Raw genomic sequence first — 21808 nt, 5'->3', positions numbered from 1 at the left:
AAAAATCTAATAAAAATGAAACCGAAGTGTTTCTGGATTGTGTGGAGTGTTTACATCTCGCAAAATGGTCTATACTATGCCTGTTAAAATCTGTGTGAAAAACTTGATTTATTGTATGTTTTCAAGTTGCAGTCTGTACGTTTTGCCTCGATATTGCCATCTCTGTTTCTGAACATAAAATTGCAGGTTTCTCAAGTCCAATGAAGTACTCGACAGCTCAAAGTATAATCAGTATACTGTATAAATCAGTATTATACGTATAAAAACAGTATAAATCAATATTATACGCTTACGGGTGTGAATCAGGGTGAGATATAGAGACAATTTTAAACACTGACTTTTTACTGTACTTACACTATAACAGTACACTATAAACTTCGAAGGGGGCCTCAAGATGACTAATAATTTAAAATTAGAGCATTGAAATATATTCAAAAAACATATTTCTTATTAATTGGCCATTTTTATAATAAAACATTTACCAGTTAATGTCAAGCTCTAAAATATTTTATTGGGTAAAAATTGTGAGTTTTTGTGAATGGGGGGGACCTTTGAATATTGTTGAATACAATGGGGGGGGCCTTGGAGTCAAAAAGGTTGAGAACCACTGCACTATAACAGACTTTTGTTTATTTTTAACCAAAGTTACAGATTACAGCTTTAAAGAACATCTCTCTGCTATCAGCCTCTTTATACATTCAGAGTCAAATTTGTCATCATTGGATTGTGGTTAATATCTCCACCTGTCAGAGAGCTCAGATAACACTCAACAGAGACAAGATTATTACAAGGATCATACAGAGACACATTCGCCCGGTGTCGTCTCCTTAAACACAATGGGGAAAGAGATAGTGCCAATGGGATTTATCTTATCCAACTGATAAGTCCATTATTGTACACATCGCTGACGTCTCTGCCAAAGAGAAGGCCATGTTTGCTCTCTAAACAGAATGTTTTGATAAGAAAAAAGCGAAATGAGACGCTAGAAGACAGCCGAAAAGTGTTTTGGTTATTATCTTGTCGGTTAAGTGCTCAGTGCACCAGTTTGTCCAGATAATTCCAGCAGGATGTTAAAATATTTCGCTCTTATCAAACAGGAGAGAAAGAAGCCCCTCCTCTCTTCCCAGACAGTGTCGTCTTTAGATAATGTTTGACTCACATGTCTTGAAATGAGACACGCACTCTCTGTCTCCCTGATTCAATGTTTGGTTTTCTTGATAAAGGCAAAGCCTGTTGTGTATTTCTCTGGTTCTGTTGGTCTATTTTGGTGCCAGTAAATAAAAAAAACTGCTTTTCTCAGTTCTTTCTCGTAATTAGAAGTAGTTTATTGAGTTTCTCATAATGTTTTTGCCGTTCTTGAAAACAGGTTACCAAAGATTACAGCAGTAGCTATTCATAGAAACACTTTGAAACATCCAACACACATTTTCACGCCCACTACGACTGTTGGCTCATTGTGCTATGTTTTGGTTCCCTTCTCACGTGAGTTTACATTTGAAACTGGGATATTTTCAACGCTAAAGGAGTGTCTTTGTAGGCACAGGTCGTCCTTCTCCTACTCTCGTACCGGCAGTTTTTGTGTTTACCCATTATGCCACAGGCCCTGCGGTGGCCGGGTTGGATTTACTGATGGAAAGGCATGAATTTCCTTCTGCGAAACCCCAACACTCCGCTGTTTGTCTCTAACAGCACAAGGGCACGTTCATGCCAGCTAAACATTTAGTGGGGCGTTAGCAAAGGCCCACAAAACTAAACAAATTCAGTGTGAGCTGTCTTTGTACACGGCCCGTGAGGTTGATGGCTTATTTGGCACTTTCCCCACGAGCGATGGTGTTGGTTCGATCCAGCTGTACCCTGAAGGATGTGTGTACAGTGTGGGGAAAGTTACGGATGTCTACAAACTAATAAAAGTGTGGCTCTGTTTAGGGGTTTGCTGTTTTGTTTGGAGGGACGCTTAGGGAAGTATTACATTGAGATTTGTGAATGTTGTATTTAATATCCTCAGTCCAGTAGAGATGATGTGAACGTCAGGGTCAGGCATTAGGAACAAAGCCCCATAACTTCCTGACGGCTTTATAAATTCTCTTAAGACCCTTTGTAGGGCCCGGCAGAGCACAAAAGGGCCCCTATTGCAACAGATTTGGCATCTTTCAGATCAAAACTCTGCGGTTGGAAAATGAACCCAAGGGGCAATTACTTACCATGTTCCCACAAATGGAGCAGTCAGCCCCACAACATTGTGTCTTCATGTTGAGTTTTATTCCACTCTTGCGGCAGATATTCATATGTTCTTCTCAAACGGAGAGTAACATGAGGAAAATAGATCAGCAGGTGTGTGGATTGTTCCGAAACTGGTTTGAGGAGAGACATTATCCATGTCGATTCTTTTTCCATATTAGCTCTGCAATAATGGACAGCTTGTGGTTTTGGTTAGTGGTCTGATATGCAGGTAGGCAACATGATATAACCCTCTGTAAAAGTGTATAGGAATACTCAAAAATGTATGTACAAAAAATATACATTAAAATATATATGTAAATATTGAAAATTATGCAGTCGTGAAGTGAATATCAGATGCATTATTTTTTATAATTCAATGGTTCAGAGTCAGTTCTTCTGATTTTACCTCATGCACATGTCTTTATAATGTATTTATTGGTTCTTGTCAGGGTTATTATGGTTAACTGAAACTATTAAAATAATATTTTAAACGTGAATTTTTTTTATTTTAAACTTAAAACATTAGAAAAATAAGAGCCGTCGCCTTAGCAATAAACTGAAATAATTTTAAGTTAAACAACGAAATTAACTATAAATAAATAATAATAAAAATAATGATCATTAAATCTGAAGAGCAATCAAAAATAAATTATTAAAATAATTATAAATATTTGATTTATATTATAAATATAGCATTTTAATATATCATTATAATTATTAAAAATATATATTTTTTAAATATTAAAAAATAAAAATAATAAAATGGAAAAAATATAACAAAATTGCTAAAACATAACTAGAATTAACATAAAAAATACTATAATATATATAATAATATATAAATATAATAATAAAACAACAATAAAACTAAAGGAAAAACTAAAATGTATTTTTGTACTTAAAAATTGTGCTCCACTAAAATAGAACTACCTTCGCTAATCTATCAACCAATAATTTTAAGAATACAACAATGCCTAACAATATTTAGTAAAAAAATCTCACACTTATCAGTGACCTAAGGATCATTCTTGCTTAGGAAAAATTTGAATTCTCGTATTAACTGTTAAATATGATGTTTGTTCATCAGGTGACCTGGTGTCACGGGCCATGCACCACATGCAGCGTCTCAGTTCTGTTCGGCACGGCCTCAGTCCAGCTCGCCACGCCCGCCAACAGCCCGTCTCCTGGTCTCCAGATGCCCTCCACACTCTCTATTACTTCCTGCGATGTCCTCAGATGGAGTCCATGGAGAACCCCAACCTGGATCCACCCAGGATGGCCTTAAGCAAAGAAAGGTGAGTCTCATTACTAACCCACCCCCAGGTTAATCCAGTCTACAATCCACACAATGAAAGGGCTAAACTAATTAACACCCGAACCCCTAATGGCCCATTGACATGTAAGTAAACTCTGTGAAACCCACAGCCTGAAGGAACCTCTAGAGCTCTTAATGATACAGTAGAAGTGTGAGGAGCTCCTGAAATGCCTTTCCCAGCTGCTGCATTCTGGAAGTTCATTATATTCTGTTTCAGAAGACGTTTGTTTTGAGGAACGGCTCATTGGCTGCCCTCGTCTCACTTTGAGAATGTCTTGAGGGCACCAGCATTACTGAAGGTTAATAAGATGATTTACATATGGCAAGGTTGAGTTACAATGTGATGATTCTAGTGAATCCCATCTGGACAAACAAATCTATAAAATGAACTTTCCCAAAGCTACTTCTAATATAAAATAACAAAAATCAGGGTTTTGGTCAAGCTGCATCACTATTTAGAAGCATTGGATTTATTAGGAAAGTTAACTATTTAGAAAATATTTGAGCGATAGCCACTGAAAAACATTTAGTTAATTTATTAGCATCAAGTTTTCCCTTAAATATACACTAAGTACACTTAAGCAAAGTTCAAGTTTATTGTTGAGTTTACTTTATAGGGGTATAATGATACACAATACTAAGTGCAAAATTACAATTGTATCACATTATGAACAACATGACAGATTTCAATGTTTAATAACATTTGTTTAATTGAAGAATTGACAACATTCAATGCTTCTGTATATAAATGAATACAATTCAGTCAATCCATCACTAAAAATAAAACAACATTTTTACCCAGAATTAAAATGAAGCAACCCTAAGACAGAACCTTCTAATGCAGTGAAAGCACAAATTTAAAAACGAACAAAATATTAATATAATATACTGTATATGGTTACGGGTAACACATTGGCAGCTCAATCAATAGAATTGAACAGAGGTCATATCGTAAAACACCATACCTATAAGAAACATGTCTTAACATTTTTATTTCACGATATGCGCTACATCAGTATATCATTTCACTTAATATTATATGTTGTAAAAACTAAAATGCTTGTAAGTAAACTCTTTAAATACTACTCGGCCCAGTTTTAGTTTATAGAAGTGTATTTTCAGTATACCAAGTAAACTGAGGACACTAGTTCACAACTATGTTTTTCTAAAAAGTACATACAATTTAGACTTACACTGGGTAGTTGACAAATATACCGTACATGTGTCCTATGGTGTGACAAAATTTAGAAAACAATCTGTTAATAATAATAATAATAATAATAAATATTGTTATATTATTAATAATAATAAATACTATTATTTATATTATAATTTAAACAGCATAAGAGGGATTTATCTTGATTATATTTTTATATTATTTTTATATTCTCACATTCACGGTATATTTGTCGACTACCAAGTATACTTTCTTATTTTTTTGTATAAAAGAACACTAATAGCACACTTGAATAAAAGAACTGCTGTTAATAATTTCCTTGTATTGTCTTTAAACCAAAAGCTTTGTGGACAGTTTTGAGATGTTTCCATTCAGTCATTCAATTAATCCGGAAAGCGATCATAAGCTCAAAAGCTTCTTGCAACCTTTAGCAAAGCTCTCCCAAAACCTATAACAGGGCCTCCAAATCTTTCCAAACATTCCTTTATAATAACATACTGGTCACACAGGTACAGCATAATCTGGAAGCGTTACCCGTCTCCTGCATCCAGAAGTAAAGTGAATCCAGTCCTCTAGTGATGGAATGGGATGTTTGTGAACTTTGATGTTTGTTGTTGATTGGGAAGCACAACTGTCTAAATGGCTTGATTGTGTGTATGTGAGCAGTTATCAGATTGTGTGTTGAGTATGGGCAATCTTCTTATTGGCTACAGCTGTCCCACTTGCGGAAGACCTAACAAAGTTAAGAGAAAAACAACAATGGCGCCCTACTACCAACTCCAGAACTCCAATTCTGAATCCTGTTTCATGATTGTGGAAGAAATGATCTACAGCGTCATTGTATGTAGCGTGCGTGTGTGGTAGAGTAGAATGGGATACAGGTTGTACCTCACTTCTGGCAGTAATTACGGTAAAGGGCTCAATCATTATTCAAGGTCTCCCCATCACACCTCCCATTGAAAAGTCTATAAAACCTTTGTTTGAAATGAAACCACAATGGGGCACAGGCGAACTGTGTGGTCCTTACAGAGGCCCGTAAACGCGAAGGGGGCGTTACGGATCCAGCAGAGTCTTAGCTTGAGTTTTTAGTAGGAAATGTTGATTTATGATGGCCGAGGACAGGTTGTGTGTCGAGTATCGAGTGGGTGGAGAAAGAGGGAGGATGAGGTCGAGAGAGGTGAAGGGGAGTGCTGGGTGTTAAGTGGACGCACATCAAGGGGGCAATGTAAGATGAGAGGATTGAAGTACACTGACCCCAAAAGAGAAGATGTGTCCTTACAGACCAGCTAGTGGAGGAACAGTATGGGTTGTATCCAAGGCCGGATTTACCATTGGGCTCCGCCCTTCAGGGGGGGGGCACCTGCTCTCGTTCATTTGATTTGTGTAGTTATATGCCAGTCATTTTAATTTTCATTTAAACTTTGTTCATTGGTCTAGCACGATTCAATAGCACTGCCTTATGTAAGGAATGATGTCGTTTAATTGGCTAAACTTTCCATTAAATTAAGATGATACCTTGCAGATATACCATTCATGGATTCATGGCCCTATGAGCTGCATTTAAAAGTCTCTTAGATTTACATTTAAGAATTTGACATGAAAATTATGTTATGTTAGGGATTACATTTACATTTCTTGCATGTTGCAGACGGTATAAAGTAATTAAAACGATGTATAACAGAGGGTGCCCTATTTGCCCTGCACAACCTCAGTTAACTAGACCTTACAAAACTATGGACCCATCTCATTATTCTGAAACTATTTAAGCCATAATAAGACGTTTCATCTCATTATTATGAATATAATTTTAAAGTGCATTTCAATGTCATAGATCTGTCATATGCTTTACTGACGGAATTGCAATAGAATACCAATATATTTTTAACACTTTACAACGTTGCATTTGTTAACATTAGTTAAGCATTAGATTACAGATTAGATTGCATTAATCTTCATTTTCAATATTTACTTACATTTTAAAAAACATTGAACATGCACCACGAACTAACATAAACAATTGTATTTGGCATTAAATAACAATAAACAAGATTAATAAATGCTGACAACTGTATAGCTCATTGTTGGTTTCATGTTAATGCAGGGGTTCCCACATTTTAAATCCGAGACGTATAATCTCTCAAGATCCTCCAGAAATACAGGCAAAACACACACATTTGTTCCTTTTTAGTAGTTTTCTTATTGTGAATCAATGTTTAACTGTAATTTTAAAATACATAATGGTAGGGCTTTATGATTGTCAAAAACCTATATAGTCCCCTTGAAATTGTAATGTTGATTATTAATGTTGATTGGATTTTACATTTAAGTATGTTTGAAACTTCCTACAAGCTATAAACGCACCATTTGTGGCTCCCACTGTCAAAACAAGCATTATAAACATGTAAACCAATGAACAAGTGTCATTGTTAGTCAAAACATTTACTAATGCTAACAAATACATGTTTTTAAATAGTAGGGGGGCCCCCGAAAACAATTCAAGCCCGGGGGCCCCCCATCCTCCTAAATCCGGCCCTGGTTGTATCCCAGTTGGCATGTGTGTGACCCTGCCCTCTAAAAAAAATGTTGGGTTATTTCAACCCATCTTTGGGTCAAAAATGGACAAACCCAACAATTGGGTTAAATTGACCCAGAATGTTATTTTTACCCAACAATGGGTTGAAACAACCAAGCATAGGTTAATTTCTAACCCAACTGTTGGGTTTGTCCACTTTTGACCCAACGCTGGATTGGAATAACCCAACATTTTATTTAGAGTTTATCTCTGAAATTCAAGCTAAAGTATTATAATCTTATTATGAGTTTGATTTTAACCATTTATATTTACTATGATTTCAATCTTTAACATGCCCTTACTCAGTCAATATAAAAACATTTTTTTACGTTCTGATGAAAGAAATTGCGTTTCCAAACTTTGACCAGTACTGTATAAAGAGCAATTTAACACATTTATCAAAGAGTTGCCTTGTCTGATGTATAGAAAGACACTTGATTAAACAATTTCCATAAATGTACCAAATATACTATATAAACACGCTTTTAAATTTAGACAAATACACTTCATAACACTCCCCTTTAATGCAAGTGATGGTGGAATTCAACATGATCCTCTGCCAAACCGCTAAAAATTCCTAGCTTGAAAGCCACAGGGTTTAAGACGAAGTGCTCATACAGTCGTCTGCCAGCCTCTGGTATTTGTATATGACTCAGAGACGTCTTTGAGTCTTCTATATGTTTATAGCAGGGAAACTAGTCGTGTGGTCTCAGCAGTACTGTCATAATCACTGTTACACATCTCTAGTGTAATCTAGTCATGTTAAAAGCTCTAAACACGTGTGTCAATGTCTGTGCGCACTAGTCGCCCAATTAGCCTGAAGCGCTATCCGGTTTCCGCAAGCCCTGATTAGCCGAGCTTTGATGTAGGCCGAAATTGAGCTCGGCTTTCGGGTCGAAGGCCGCGGAGTGAACTTGAGCCCTTGAATCAGAAGCAGGGGTCATTGTTGAGGCGTGACCCAGGGGCCAAACGAACAAGAGACAGAGGGATGCGGAGGGGCTTTTCTTTTTTACTAACGTTAGTGCTGTGACGACAGAACAAAGCCAGGGTTGTAAAAATGTTGAAGGGCTTACATTTCATGCTGGTTTTGTTTTCACATAAGAGCAGGTCAGGCGAGTGGACTATCCATCAGAAGTTTGCATTTGTGTTTCCCTGAAAGCGTAGCGGGCTTTTGTAACCTAGCATGCTAATCGAGCTGTAAACATTTTGGGTTTGTGGGTTGAAAAGCTTTTGAGGGATCGATAATTCCACTTAGCAGTGGAAAAAAGCTATAGGGCAGATAATCAAGTTGTGTATGTGTATATACATTTATGCATTCAGCAGATGCTTTTATCCTAAGCAAAGTGCATTCAAGGTGTACGTTTTTTGTCAGTATGCGTGTTCACTGGGAATCAAATCCACAACCTTTGTGTCGATAATGCAATGCTTAAAATATTATTATTACTACTTATTAACACTAATAGTAATTACAATTAGCTATATATAAAAAGCTATAGAAGTCTATGGTAGCTTAGCTTCCCATACCATAAACATCCTTGTATTTTGTAGTGTTGTGAGTTGATAAGTGTTTCTGTGGTGCAGTTATTAACGACTTTCTAACACATATTTGTGTGTGTAAATACTGTATGAAAAAAAGCTTTGTCACTTTGAAATACAAACACACACAATCTATCAAATCCTTAGAAGTTCACGTAGATAGCAAGGTGTAACACGATCCAGCTCCTCCTCAGCACCAAACGTAAACACACTTACCAGGCTGCAATCTATTGGTCTTAACAATATCGCTGGGAAACTTCTATTGATCAATGCTGTCGGCAACTAAATGTACTTTTACGATTTGTTTGTGTTAAAGTATGTGGTCTTGAAGTGTGTATCTCAGTCATGTTTCCTCAAACAAGCTCCCCCCACTTTCCTGTGAAGTTCTTTCCTTACACATGGATTAATGTTGAGCTTTTTACAATCACGGGTTTAACAAATTCTACAAAAACCTCTTAAGTTCTGATGTAGAAGAATTATGCAGCTCTTGGCTTGTACGTACATGGCTCTGTTTTTTTATTTTTGTTCTTGGCTTTATTCAGAGAGAGGCAGAAAAATCTGATTGTTGTATGGCTTATCCAACTCAAATCTGTTCGGTTCCTACAGCAAAAAGAAAGTTGATAGACTGAAATAATAAAGCTTCAAATTAAATTAACATGTGGTTCAAAAGCAGATTATAAATCATTTTGTAGTTGTTTTTTAGTCTGAACAGACAAAGCAAGTTTATTACTAGTAGTCAGTACTTCGACAACCAAATATGAAAATGCACAAACTTAAAAGCCAATAAGTGGCCCTGTTCCAACATGCTAACATGCACCTTTGTCTTCTAGCAGTAATAAACATTGGTACTCAAGGGGGGCGACAGTTAACCTCAAATGTCTGCCATACTGTTTTATTATACAGAACGTTTACATATTTTTTGAAAATATGTTAAAAAAAATTACAGAAATAAACAGCAAATTTTCAAGTTGGTGGTAAAATAACACGAAAAACATGTATTTACAATATTTTACTTGAATATTACCGTTTTTATGGGGTATTTTTACAGCAGTTATAACATGTAGCCAGCTACACACTAACTTTAAAATAACTACCTTTAAGTTGCTAATCAACGTTTACCTCAAAATGTTGTTGCCTTGAAAAAGAGAAAAATTGAGTGTAGAAGATGATGCTAGGTTATGCTAACATGCTAATATTTGCTGTAGAACGTTTCATAACTTCCGGTCTGTGTTTGGCTAGTGTCTAATAAAATAGAATTATTTATATTTTATTTTCATTAATATTGTTATTGTATTATATAATAACTGTATTAAATAAACAATTCGTTGAATTTTGTAATATGTCCATTTTATTTAATAAACAATTTGTTGTCCTGTAGTTCGGTCGTATAAAAAAACCATATGGTACATTGACATCTAGCGGTTGAGCTTGGTATCGCAGTCTAAATTCAAAATATTGGAGAGACAAGTATAGCCAGTTAAGGTTCTTCTTGGTTTCTTTTGCTTGTTATCAGAAATAATCTACAGGCACTCTATTGTTTGCGAATGTGTACCGGAAGTTAAGGGCAGACCACGAACGTGTGCATGCGCAATAATGTTTGTTTATGTTGTCACTTTGAAACCGTCTATAGACAACAACAAAAACGTTATGTGGCCCAAACTTAATTTACAGCAGACCTCTCAAACAACCAATAACTGTCAAGTAGTTTTCACTTAATTTAATGCAATTAATATACAGTAAAATGTTACTATAAATATAAATTAAATATAAAATAAATTAACCGAACACAAACTGAAAGTTAACGCCAGACGCGTACGTCCCAGCTAACAATTTTTGGTTACCAGAACGTTCCCCTAACGTTAGTTTTTGGTTCCCAGAACGTTATTTTCTAAGGTTCATTTTTGGTTCTCCAGGAAAGTTTTCTTGATGGAAATAGAACGTTAGTTTCTGGATCCCATAACGTTCTGGGAACCAAAAACTAACGTTTTATTTCCGTAAAGATAACCATAAACAAACCTTAAAAAAACTTTCTGGGAACCAGAAACTAACGTTAGGGGAACGTTCCCAGAACGTTAGTCTAAAATATTTTTGTCGGGTCCGTTTGGCCTCACTACACGTCAGTAATGAATACATCCATGCTGTGTTTTTGTCCATCGCTTGTCTAATCTAATTAAAATAAGTAAAATACATCATCCCACAGAATATGGAGGATGAAATAAATGCATTAGATTATTCTTTTAGCCTAATAGTTCCTTTTTCATTACTGAAGAAGCCTAATTTTCGATTTAAACAGCACAGTATATCATTTCTAATAAAACCACACTGTGTGTAGGCCTACCTCAACATCAGACATTATAGATATTGAAATAAAATAACCTTCAATAAAATGACTTCAACACAATATTTAAAGCAGATTTTTATTGACAGAAGAATAAACATTTAATTATCTTCAGGCTAACAATATTCTTGTCTCACCACAGAAGTATAGCGTGGCTCCGTCTTTCTTTAGATATAACAATCAAAAGGCCTGAGTTTCAGTCCTTACATCATGGTGTGTTGACTTAGATGTGTCAAATCAAAAATCACGAAAATATAAGTTTCTCTCAAATCTGTACGTTTTTAAATAAAAAAATAAAATTAATAAACCGCTAAACTAATGTGTTAATGGGTGAGGTAAAACGAAATGACCGTTAATTTTTAAATGACGGGAGCGGCAGAGCGGAGAATGCACGTGCTCGAGCGCGCACACATACAATAACAGACAACCACACTAAAGAAATACACATGGATTTATATGATTGCATTTTCATTTAGCTTAACTAGTTTATTATTTTCAGCCATTAAAGGGCACATTTATTAATTCATGTGGTCAGTATAACATGTGTTAATGTGATCTTGTCATTTCTGTATTGCACATGTCACTGACGTTTACCAGTTTTGACTATTTTTACCATAAAAAAAATCAAAAAAGAACCATCAGGGAGCATTACTTTCTGGTTGCAAAAAAATGACCAACAAATAACCACCAGTGAACGTTATTATCTGGTTATTTAAAAAAAAAACAGCCTGCAACGTTCTGGGAACATTATTTTCTGGTTGCAAAAATATAAAACCTGAAAAGAACGTTCTTAGAACATTATGTTTTGGTTTCCCCAAAAACCAACGTTAGGGGAACGTTCTGTGTTTGCTGGGGTCCGATTAAACCATCTACAACACCTTGTGGCAATGTTAAGAATGAATGTGGATATTGGATATTCACTACACTGAACAAATGGATCATGTTTAATGATTTGCTAAAAGACAGACAATGAGTCTAAAGATTTTAACAAATTAGAATTGGATGCAGTGTCTTTATCTTCCTCCAAATCTTTAGAGGTTTCAACTTCAAAGAACACAGCAGAGTTTCAGTTTTCTTTCATTTTCACTCAGAACCCAAAATTGCTCCCGTCAAGCTGTCATGTTTTGGTGTTTGTTGTGGTTGAGCGTGTCTGCAGTCCTCCAGAGATCGGTTTCTCCGTTGCTCATATCTTGTTCGTTTAATGAGCTTCACGCACCTCTTAGTAAGTCTCATTTGCATGCCGTGCTGGGCCGTCAGACTCTCGGCGGGACTTTTTGTTTTTCTCGTTGACGTCATTGAGTTCTTGCCATGGATCGAGCACTCTGGAGACAAACCGTCACGTTGGTATCTGACGTGAGGCCCACTTCCTCTAAAGGCATGGAAGGCTGGGGAGACGCTATCAAACACTGCAGTGCTGGTGGTGGAAATGGGTATTTCCGTCGTCTTATCAGAGTTTTCTGCCGAAAAGATTCGATTGGGGTTTGGGAAGAGAAAATGCCAAAGAAACTGCGATCACTGAACAATACTTCCCCCTGTTGGTAAAGAAAGTTGCTGCTGGTTTTCTTTCATGGAATGAAGCATCAAGAAAAAATTGTCATATTGTATAAAGTCATTCAAGTTTGAAACATGTTAGTGAGTAAACAAGAATTTCGATTTTTGGGTGTACTGTACCTTTAAGAGCCTGAAAGTGTTGTCAACAATGGAAATTGGTTATACTTTCAACACGGATTGTGCTTCGAATCGTGTAATTTAGTCCATTACATGACTTGATCCGGTTCCAAGAAACAACCCACATGTTTTGAGTAAACACAGATTTAACTATATCTGTCTCAAGTTCAGTCAAGAAGCTCACACGCCTACAAACACAACACATTCATGTCTTTAATGGCTATAAACAAAATTCCAGCAGATGGATCTCGTTCTAAGCATGATATGACAGGCTGTTGAAAGACACGGTGCGTCTCTTTGAAAGCTCGGCACTCATTGCAAAAGACCTTCTATTTAAACAGATTTAGTGTAGTGTGGCCGAGCTTGTTTTACACAACTTTGGATCACTGCATATTTGTTACATTCACACACCCACACAGTGTCGACTCCTTGAATGATATGATTTGGGAAAGTTTTAAACATAAATGAGACTAATAGAGTACAAATAAAAAAACCTGACGTATAAAAGATTTTAATTTTAGTTTGACAGGAAATTAAATAGTGACTGCTGGTCATTTATAGCAATACCACATTCGAATAAAAGAAGTCCTAATAGAAACAATTCCTTGCGAACAGACTTGTGATGTGTATCCTGTTTCTCTCCTCCAGGCCGTTCCTTTTACTCCCCCCTCTGATGGAGTGGATGCGCGTGGCCATCGTCCACGCCGAGCACCGTCGCAGCTTATTGGTGGACAGCGATGATGTCAGACAGACTGCACGTCTTCTCTTGCCTGGACTAGACTGTGAGCCCAGACTGTTGAAGTAAGAAGCTTTGAAATAACACATGATCAAGTTAAGGCAAAACACAAGTATGTTTATTTATAGCTACCTGTACACCATTTTGCAAGATGTAAACTACGCTGGTCCACAGACAAAAACAAAATGTTTTTTTTATTCCACACAAACGTTAGGAACAAAATACAACCAACAGAACCATTAAGAAATGTATGAAAACACCTTTAAGACTTAAACTGTGCTCCTGGGAAGTGCCTTTTTGTTTACATCTTGCAAAATGGTCTGTAAGCAAGCATACGGTTGGGAAAGTGGTCGCGGTGTGTTTACTGTGGAAAATAACCAGTAACCACCACACAGAACACTTTAGCAACCACACAACCATCACTAACCGTGAGTCCAAAATCGCCTACTTCCATACAATATAGTAGGCGAAAATCCCCCCAAACCATCCATTTTCAAACTCCCTCACCGACTCTCCACCTTTCTTCTAGGCCTGAGTGTTGCTTTAGTTCCTTCAGACGGCTGGATGCCAAAGCCGCCACAGATAAGTTCCAGCTGGACCTGGGCTTTCGCATGCTCAACTGCGGCCGCACCGATCTCATCGGCCAAGCCATCGAGCTGCTGGGACCAGATGGTGTCAACAGCATGGATGACCAGGTACCGTTCGATTAAAGCCGCAAGTCACGCTTTTAAAACCACCTGTCAACAACTAACACTAAACTATTCATCACTTGGTTAAACTGATGGCATGTTTTGGATCCAGATGTCAGATTCAGTGCTCTCTCTCTCTGTATCTGTAACAGGGTATGACCCCGCTGATGTACGCCTGCTCGGCTGGAGATGAAGCTTTAGTCCAGATGTTGATAGATGCCGGGGCCAATCTAGATGTAGCGGTATGTACTACCATTTGTATGACATCACTGACTCTGGCAGCCTTAGATATGACTAAAGGACACAAAAAAAGGAAAGCATTGCTAGGCCAAACTTTTGAGTTTTGACATTGTTTAAAAAATGTCTGAATGTCTATGTGACTAAAATTCAGATGTGTGAACAGGTCTTTATATAGTAATGTGTCTTTATTGAAAGCCAACAGTAATAATCTTGTGCATTCAGGTGCCTGGCTGTTCCCCCAAACACCCTTCAGTTCATCCAGACAGTCGACATTGGGTTTCGCTCACGTTCGCTGTGTTACATGGACATATATCAGTGGTACAGGTAAACAGATGCTTGTTTAAATACATTTTTATTTACATTACATTGACTCTATGTGGGTATGATAATGTCCATTTAGACCACGATCATATTATACGTGGCATATGTGTGACCAGTCTGTGCTAAATTCCCAAAATCAAATGTTGAGATAACACGCATCAGAGTTTGATTTTTACTATCATTTCAATCTTTCACGTGGCCTTACTCAGTCAATATTAAACTTATATTTTTACATAATGTTCCCCTGTTGAAAAAAACTGCATATGCTGGGTTAGGTATGTTTAGATGCTGGTTTGACCAGCTCAAACCAGCAAATGCTGTTTTTTTCAACAGGGTCTTTACAGTATGTTGAGTGATTTTTGGTAGAAAACAGTAAATGAACATAAAATCAATATTATTGTGCCCTGTACAATTTTATTATGATGCATGTAAAACTGCTTTGCAACAATGAAAATTGTGAAAAGCGCTAAATAAATAAAATTGAATTGAATTAAAATGACTTAATCTGGGTTTTCACAGACTGGGTCACATTTGTGGGAAATCTTACCTCGGTAATAATAGTTGTTGGTTATTTTCTCAGCTGCTTTTAGATGCCGGTGCAAACGTTGAAGGAGCAGCCATCCGTAATGGACAAGAGAGCAGTGCCGAGACGCCTCTTCAGCTGGCATCTGCAGCAGGTGTGTACCAGACCAGATCATCACACTGCAAAACATGTGATATGTGTAAAAAAACATGCAACATAAATGGACCTGAAAGACAAAAGTGCATAAGATATTTAATCGTAAGTCCGTTTTGTCTTACTTGACTTATATTAAGAATTAGAAAAGCCTTACAAAAGCAAAACAGTTTTGCTTTGCCAGTAAACTTACTGGATTTTTGCTGGACAACGAGCTTGGTTACTCCCATCCCAAACAGGAATTCCTAAAAATACAGCCATGTAGGCAGAGCGAAGCCAAACTGTACTGGGTCAGGAAAGTTTTGGCAGTCTGTGTGCTTCACAATTTAGGACCCGTGTTTAGTTTGAAACCTTTAATGTGTGTGGACACATTCCTTATTCTGACTTTGGGGAGGTACTATACAGAGAGAGTTTGATCAGAGGTCAAGACATTAGATTTGCATGCTCCCAAGTCATTGTTTTGTAATAAAAAGTCTGATTTTGGTATTCATAAAATTAATTTAGGCCTATATTTCCAGGACATTTAGTTTTCCCATCGTATGACTCAGGATACACTGACCCACAACAATGTTTTCTGTACACATTTTCTGTTTTTAAAACTAAGATCACTTTTTCTGCTACATGATGTCACTTTGTAAAGAAACGCGCATGCACATGATGTCATCAGTTTACTTTTTTTGTAGATCAAAGAGATGATAATGGTAAAACTGCTTTTCAGGAAACCAAAACACAATAGAAAGGGAAAACACACACAAAAAAGAGATTTAAGTTGAAAAGTGATTTGTAAACAGCCCCTCGATTGCGTTTGTTTCTTTAATTTATTCTCTATATCAACCACCATCTGTTTTTCCTCTGCTCATCGTGTTTCGCAGGGAATTACGAAATGGTCAGCCTGCTGCTGGCGCGAGGCGCGGACCCCCGGCTGAGATCCCAGGGCGCTAACACGCTGACATCATCGCTGTATGAGGACATGAACTGCTTTAGTCACGCCGCCGCCCACGGCCACAGGTACGACTCCCATCCGCCCCCAGCTGAATGAAAACAGATCACGCTAGCACACACAGCCCAAGTACACACTGTAAAGCCCTCGCATTACAACATCACGAATTCATGTTTTCACTTACACAATTAATAACACTGCTTTGTCATGCACTGTCTGGTTTAATTGATGATTTGTCATGTGATCTTGCGCTGTTCTTCTTCAGGAATGTGTTGAGAAAGCTCCTCTCTCAGCCTCAGAAGGTCAGGGAGGACGTGCTCTCTCTGGAGGAGATCCTGGCGGAGGGCGTGGAGGCTGAGATCGGGGCTTCCGGCCGGAACGGACACCGTTTACCCCCTCCGCCGTCTCCTAATTTGAGCCTGGCGTCAGAAGTGGTCTTGCCGAAGCTGTGCAAGGCCCGCATGAAAGCTCTGCAGGAGGCGTCGTTCTACAGCGCCGAGCACGGCTACCTGGAAGTCACCATGGAGCTCAGATCACTGGGTACGTTTGGTTTCATCGACGTCAGTGATGTCACGGTGCAGCGTTCCAGAGCTGTTCTTTTTGGTTTGAAGGTGCGTGAATATCATGGTTCGCTAACGGTCAACACATTTTATTTTACAGGAGTGCCGTGGAAGCTCCACGTGTGGCTGGAGTCGTTGCGCAGCGCTCAGCAGAAGTCCAGAGCCGCGGTCACGCTGTCCCTCCTGCGAGACTTCAAAGACATCAAAGAGGAGGATTACTGCGAGGAACTGGTCACCATTGGCCTTCCTCTGATGTTTAATATCCTGAAGAACAGCAAGGTACCAAAACAAATCAGCTATAGTCAAAATCAACTGGTACATCCTAAATAAAATTACAGACCGTCAAGACCAAAACATTTCAGGGTGACCGTAAAGTAGTTACTGCGTGGACGTTAATACGCCATTTTTGAGTCTTTAGAACTTTAGAATCGACATATATGCACCAGAGATACACCTTTAAGTAATATAAGTCTCCAGGTGAAACTACATGCAATATGAAGAATTGTGGGTAAACAATCTTTCTTTTGTGTTTTTTTTTTTTACAGAATGAGGCCATAATCCAGCAGTTGGGCGTCATTATATCTCACTGCTATGGTCCAGCTCCACTTCCTCCTATCGTGGAGAAGAAAGTGGCTCTTTCGGCTCAGCTGGGTAACGAACTTCACCTTCATTCACTGACAATCAATATCTAAACTACTGCCATCTATCAGCTTATGAGACATCCCAGAGCGACCAAAACACAAACAACTGGAGTACTTTATACTTTAGTGTCATATATAAAAGGGATGGTTCAGCCGTAAATGACAATTTACTTATGTCATTGCAAACCTGTATGACTTTCTTCTGAGGAACACAAAAGAAGATATTTTGAAGAATGTTAGTAACCAAACAACATCGATCCCCATTGACAGAAGAGCTGGTTTCTGTTTTAGGTTTGTACTTATTTGTCTCATTTTCTCTTTCCACAGACCCTCACTTCCTAAACAACCCAGAGATGTCTGACGTGACGTTTCTAGTGGAAGGGAAACCGTTCTACGCTCACGGTGTTTTGCTCCTAACAGCGTCTGAGAGGTGAGATCTCATCAGAACACAAGACGTTTAAGAGGCCGTTTACACGAGACAGTTTTCAACTAAAAACGTTTATGCGTTTTGGCTGTTCATTTGCACGACAACAGAGTTTTGGGGGACTTAAAATCGTGTAAATGTACTCAAAAATGATCTAAACAAAACAGTTAAGCACCCCAGTGCTCTTCTGGTCCAGTATCAACACTCTGACATCTCTCATCCAATCAGATTTGAGAACCGGAACTGTTCTCTGAACTGTATACCCCAAAATAAAACCACACTTAAAATCAGTGACTTCTTGTTTTGAAGGAACATGCCGTTTTCAAGAGTGTTTTAAAGTTCAGAACAATTATTCTAATGTTCTGTTCTGGGATCAGATTCAGATCTCTCCTGGCGATGAACGGGTCAGACGGCACTCAGCCTCGCAAAGACATCGCGATCAGCAACATCAAGTACAACATCTTCCAGGTAACGTCAGATATAATCTCACTCACCGGGCCGTATGACAACAGGGTGTTCCTACACGATTCAGGGTTAATGACTCTCACATTGTATGTATATCTAGATGATGATGTCATACCTGTACTGCGGGGGGACGGAGTCTCTCAAGATGGGTGTCTTGGATTTACTGGAGGTAAGACAAACAATATTCAGTCCAACCCACATTTCATAAATCATTTCATAATCTTCTCGAGAACTTAAGAGCCAGATCATTTGTACCGCTCATGTATTGGAACCTCGCATATTATCTGCAATAATTCAAAATGAACTTAACGTAGCCACAATCTTTTCAAATACATGACGGTTGTTTTTGGCATAAAAAATACTTTTGTAGTTTAAGGTAATCGGTAATGACACAAGATTTAAAGGGACAGTTCACCCAAAAATGTCATTTCGGTCATCATTTAATCACCCCACCAGTGTGATTTTCTTTCTTCTGGGAAAGACACAAGGTAAATGTTTGCACTTCTTTTGTTCCACACTATTAAAACTTGACATATTTGTTGTAGTTACTGTCAGCGGCGAGCTCCTTCCAGCTGGGGGCGCTACAGAGACACTGTGAAATTCTGTGTGCTCAAAATATCGACCTTGACAATGCTATAAACATCTACAACACTGCTAAGGTAAAAAAATAGTGTAAATACCATAATTTTGGTTAAAAAACTTATCATTGTTTAAAGTAAAATATAATTTATAATAATAATAGTTGGTGTTTGTATTGCAGGCTCATGGTGCGCTGGAGCTCAGTACGTACTGTGAGGGTTATTTCCTACAGAACATGGCAGGTCTGTTGGAGAGGGAAGCATTGCGGGCTTTAATCCTGGGGTCCGGGACACGGATCGGGAAAGACTCACTTCTGGAGGAGCTGGAGGCGACCTTAGTTCGCAGATTCCGATCACTGCTCGTGACGTCTCGGGTGTGAGAGACAGAGAGAAACGAAAGGAAATGGACAATAATAAAGAAAGCAAGATGTAAGCTGGACTGACCGAAGTGGAGCTTTAAAAACACAAGCTTTGGGTTCTTGTGCAAAATGCAAGAAAGTGCAAATGACATTATTACATTATTAAATGCTGCAGTGTTTGTGTGGCTTAAGCTATCAGAACCTAAAATATGTAAAGATTGTGTCTAAAGTGTCTACAAAGTTTTCCCACGCTTAAATAGATGCCATTTTGTACAGGGTTTGACTGAAGTGGGAAGCTAGTATGTATTTCTCTCTTTTCTCCTCCATATTTTGTTATTTTAAGCCATTATAGATAAATCTTGTAATGGAGAAAAGAGGTTTTCTATTTAAAGATGTGAGATTATTTAAATTGCGTTTTTACCTTTGCTTTATGCCAAGCAAATAAAATGATATCTATATATACAAATGCTGCATGTCTTTAAAGCGGCCCTAACACACGCAGTTTCTGCCAATCTCATATTAATCTTGAGTACCTATAGAGTAGTATTGCATACATCATATCTTCGAAGAGTATTTAGTTTGATCACATTTATAAAAGATAGATACAGCTGTACGATTATTTCCGAAACAATGAAGGGTAGGCTGAACTAAAGCACCCATTGCCAACTAAACATATTATTAATCTCACAGATATTTTGTATCATAGCAACCAAAGTGCATTTATTGAAAAACGCTGCTTAGAGATGTGCACCTTGCATCATAATACTGTATGTTGAAAGAAGTATCCAAGTACCCGGATGGTCTACTGTTTCCGGTGAAAATTCAAAGTGCGGATCCATCAACACTCAAATGGCTATATTACCCACAACACACCACAAGAGGGCGGAGTTTAATGACACTACACAGAATTAATATAAAAGCAATACTAAAATAACGATATAGTAAACAAGAAACAATGGTAAAACTTTACAATAAGGTGGTATTTGTTAACGTTTAGTTAATGCATTAGCGAACATGAACAATGAGTGTTACCAAAATAATGAATGAAGAAAAGCTGAAATGCTGAAAAGCTGAAAGTAGTTTTGCATTTTATTCTGTGTGATTACTTAAGATATTAAAGATGTTGTCTTTGCAACAATGGTCACTAGTATGTGTCAGTGTGCGCATAACTTTAATTTATAAAACGGTCAGTTCTGGTCCTTGATTCTGATTGGCTGAGCGGAGTTCTAAGCCGTTATAAAATACCCCAGTAACCCACTGCTTCTTGGGGCTTATTGCTTTAATATACTTTCACATAACAACACATTGTTAGTGCACCTGGAATACAGCAGCAATGCATTTCATCTAAGATGCTTTGGTTGCTATGTGCAAAACATCCACAGAAAAAAATGCATTACTATTATTTGTATCTGCAGACAGTTTAAAAACAACAACAAATACTTCAGTCATAAACGTATGGTATGGATAATCGGAGACCAGCAAATAAATCAAGTTCTGATGAATCGTGACTCACATGAAGTAATCACACAATAAAGCTTACATTTGTGACTGTAGAGGTCCTCATTCGTCTTCATAGGACAGGAGGTATCAAGTTGCTACACTGTATAAACAAAAAAATCACCAATTTCAGCTGCCTTCAATTTTTAAGTTACATAAAATTAGCTTTATGAGTCAATTGAACTTAAATTATATTGGACTTGTATTTTACAATTCGATTTTTTGAGTCAGTTCAAAATAATTAAGTTAAATACTTTTAAACAGCTTTATTAAATTTTTAAGAAGGTCTTTTACAGTGTAAGCCAACACATTGTGCTCTCACACCTTCCAAATTAAAAAACAATAAAGGGGAACATCAGGTTCCTCTTCAATTGTACTGACAGGTACGTCCACCTTACTTGCGTATACATTTGGGCGGTCTTAATCAAATCATACCACGAACTGATGTAGATTTGTGGGGGTGTGGCTACACGAGGGGTTTCAGGCAGGTCTGGGTGAGCATTCGCTTTTAGATAGAATGCATCTTTGTTCCCACACTTAAATTTTTGCTATTTTACATGTCTAATACATGCACGGGCAACTTATAACACACCAAAGACACAGAAAAACACGTATTCGTGCCATATAACCCCTTAAAAAAAAATAAGGTAAATGTGTTATTTGTGGCATTGTAAATGGGTAGTTTTCTAAATTTTGCTGTCACATTATAGTACAATTTATTCGCCAAATACCTGGTCACTTCAGTATTTTTATTTAACTTTGATTTTCAAGTATTTGTAATTCTTTAAAAACAATGTAAAAAAATTCTGAGCATCCAACGCTTTCGTGTAAATAAACGCGGCTATGGATAGCCGTT

General features: G+C 37.6%; 2 protein-coding genes across 2 annotated transcripts in view; one reads left to right on the top strand and one right to left on the bottom strand.

The window, feature by feature from the left end:
• The window catches only part of abtb2b (ankyrin repeat and BTB (POZ) domain containing 2b), a 48103-nt gene extending 28174 nt beyond the window's left edge, over positions 1 to 19929 (top strand). Inside the window, exons 4-18 of the mRNA XM_057330549.1 lie at positions 3308 to 3515; positions 13475 to 13627; positions 14092 to 14257; positions 14404 to 14493; positions 14714 to 14815; positions 15393 to 15489; positions 16361 to 16496; positions 16694 to 16968; positions 17089 to 17267; positions 17534 to 17639; positions 17957 to 18059; positions 18431 to 18521; positions 18619 to 18687; positions 19064 to 19177; positions 19279 to 19929. Of these exons, the coding sequence (XP_057186532.1) occupies positions 3308 to 3515; positions 13475 to 13627; positions 14092 to 14257; positions 14404 to 14493; positions 14714 to 14815; positions 15393 to 15489; positions 16361 to 16496; positions 16694 to 16968; positions 17089 to 17267; positions 17534 to 17639; positions 17957 to 18059; positions 18431 to 18521; positions 18619 to 18687; positions 19064 to 19177; positions 19279 to 19476 (2087 nt within the window). The 3' untranslated portion in view covers positions 19477 to 19929. The remainder of the gene's footprint in view (positions 1 to 3307; positions 3516 to 13474; positions 13628 to 14091; positions 14258 to 14403; positions 14494 to 14713; positions 14816 to 15392; positions 15490 to 16360; positions 16497 to 16693; positions 16969 to 17088; positions 17268 to 17533; positions 17640 to 17956; positions 18060 to 18430; positions 18522 to 18618; positions 18688 to 19063; positions 19178 to 19278) is intronic.
• A 692-nt stretch (positions 19930 to 20621) lies between these two features.
• brsk2a (BR serine/threonine kinase 2a) overlaps positions 20622 to 21808 on the bottom strand; it is a 209318-nt gene continuing 208131 nt past the window's right edge. The window contains exon 19 of the mRNA XM_057330556.1: positions 20622 to 21055. Within this exon, the coding sequence (XP_057186539.1) occupies positions 21051 to 21055 (5 nt within the window). The 3' untranslated portion in view covers positions 20622 to 21050. The remainder of the gene's footprint in view (positions 21056 to 21808) is intronic.

The sequence above is a fragment of the Triplophysa rosa genome, linkage group LG3, assembly GCF_024868665.1.
Source record: "Triplophysa rosa linkage group LG3, Trosa_1v2, whole genome shotgun sequence".
Taxonomy (NCBI): domain Eukaryota; kingdom Metazoa; phylum Chordata; class Actinopteri; order Cypriniformes; family Nemacheilidae; genus Triplophysa; species Triplophysa rosa.
This window is presented reverse-complemented; position numbering and strand designations above follow the sequence as displayed.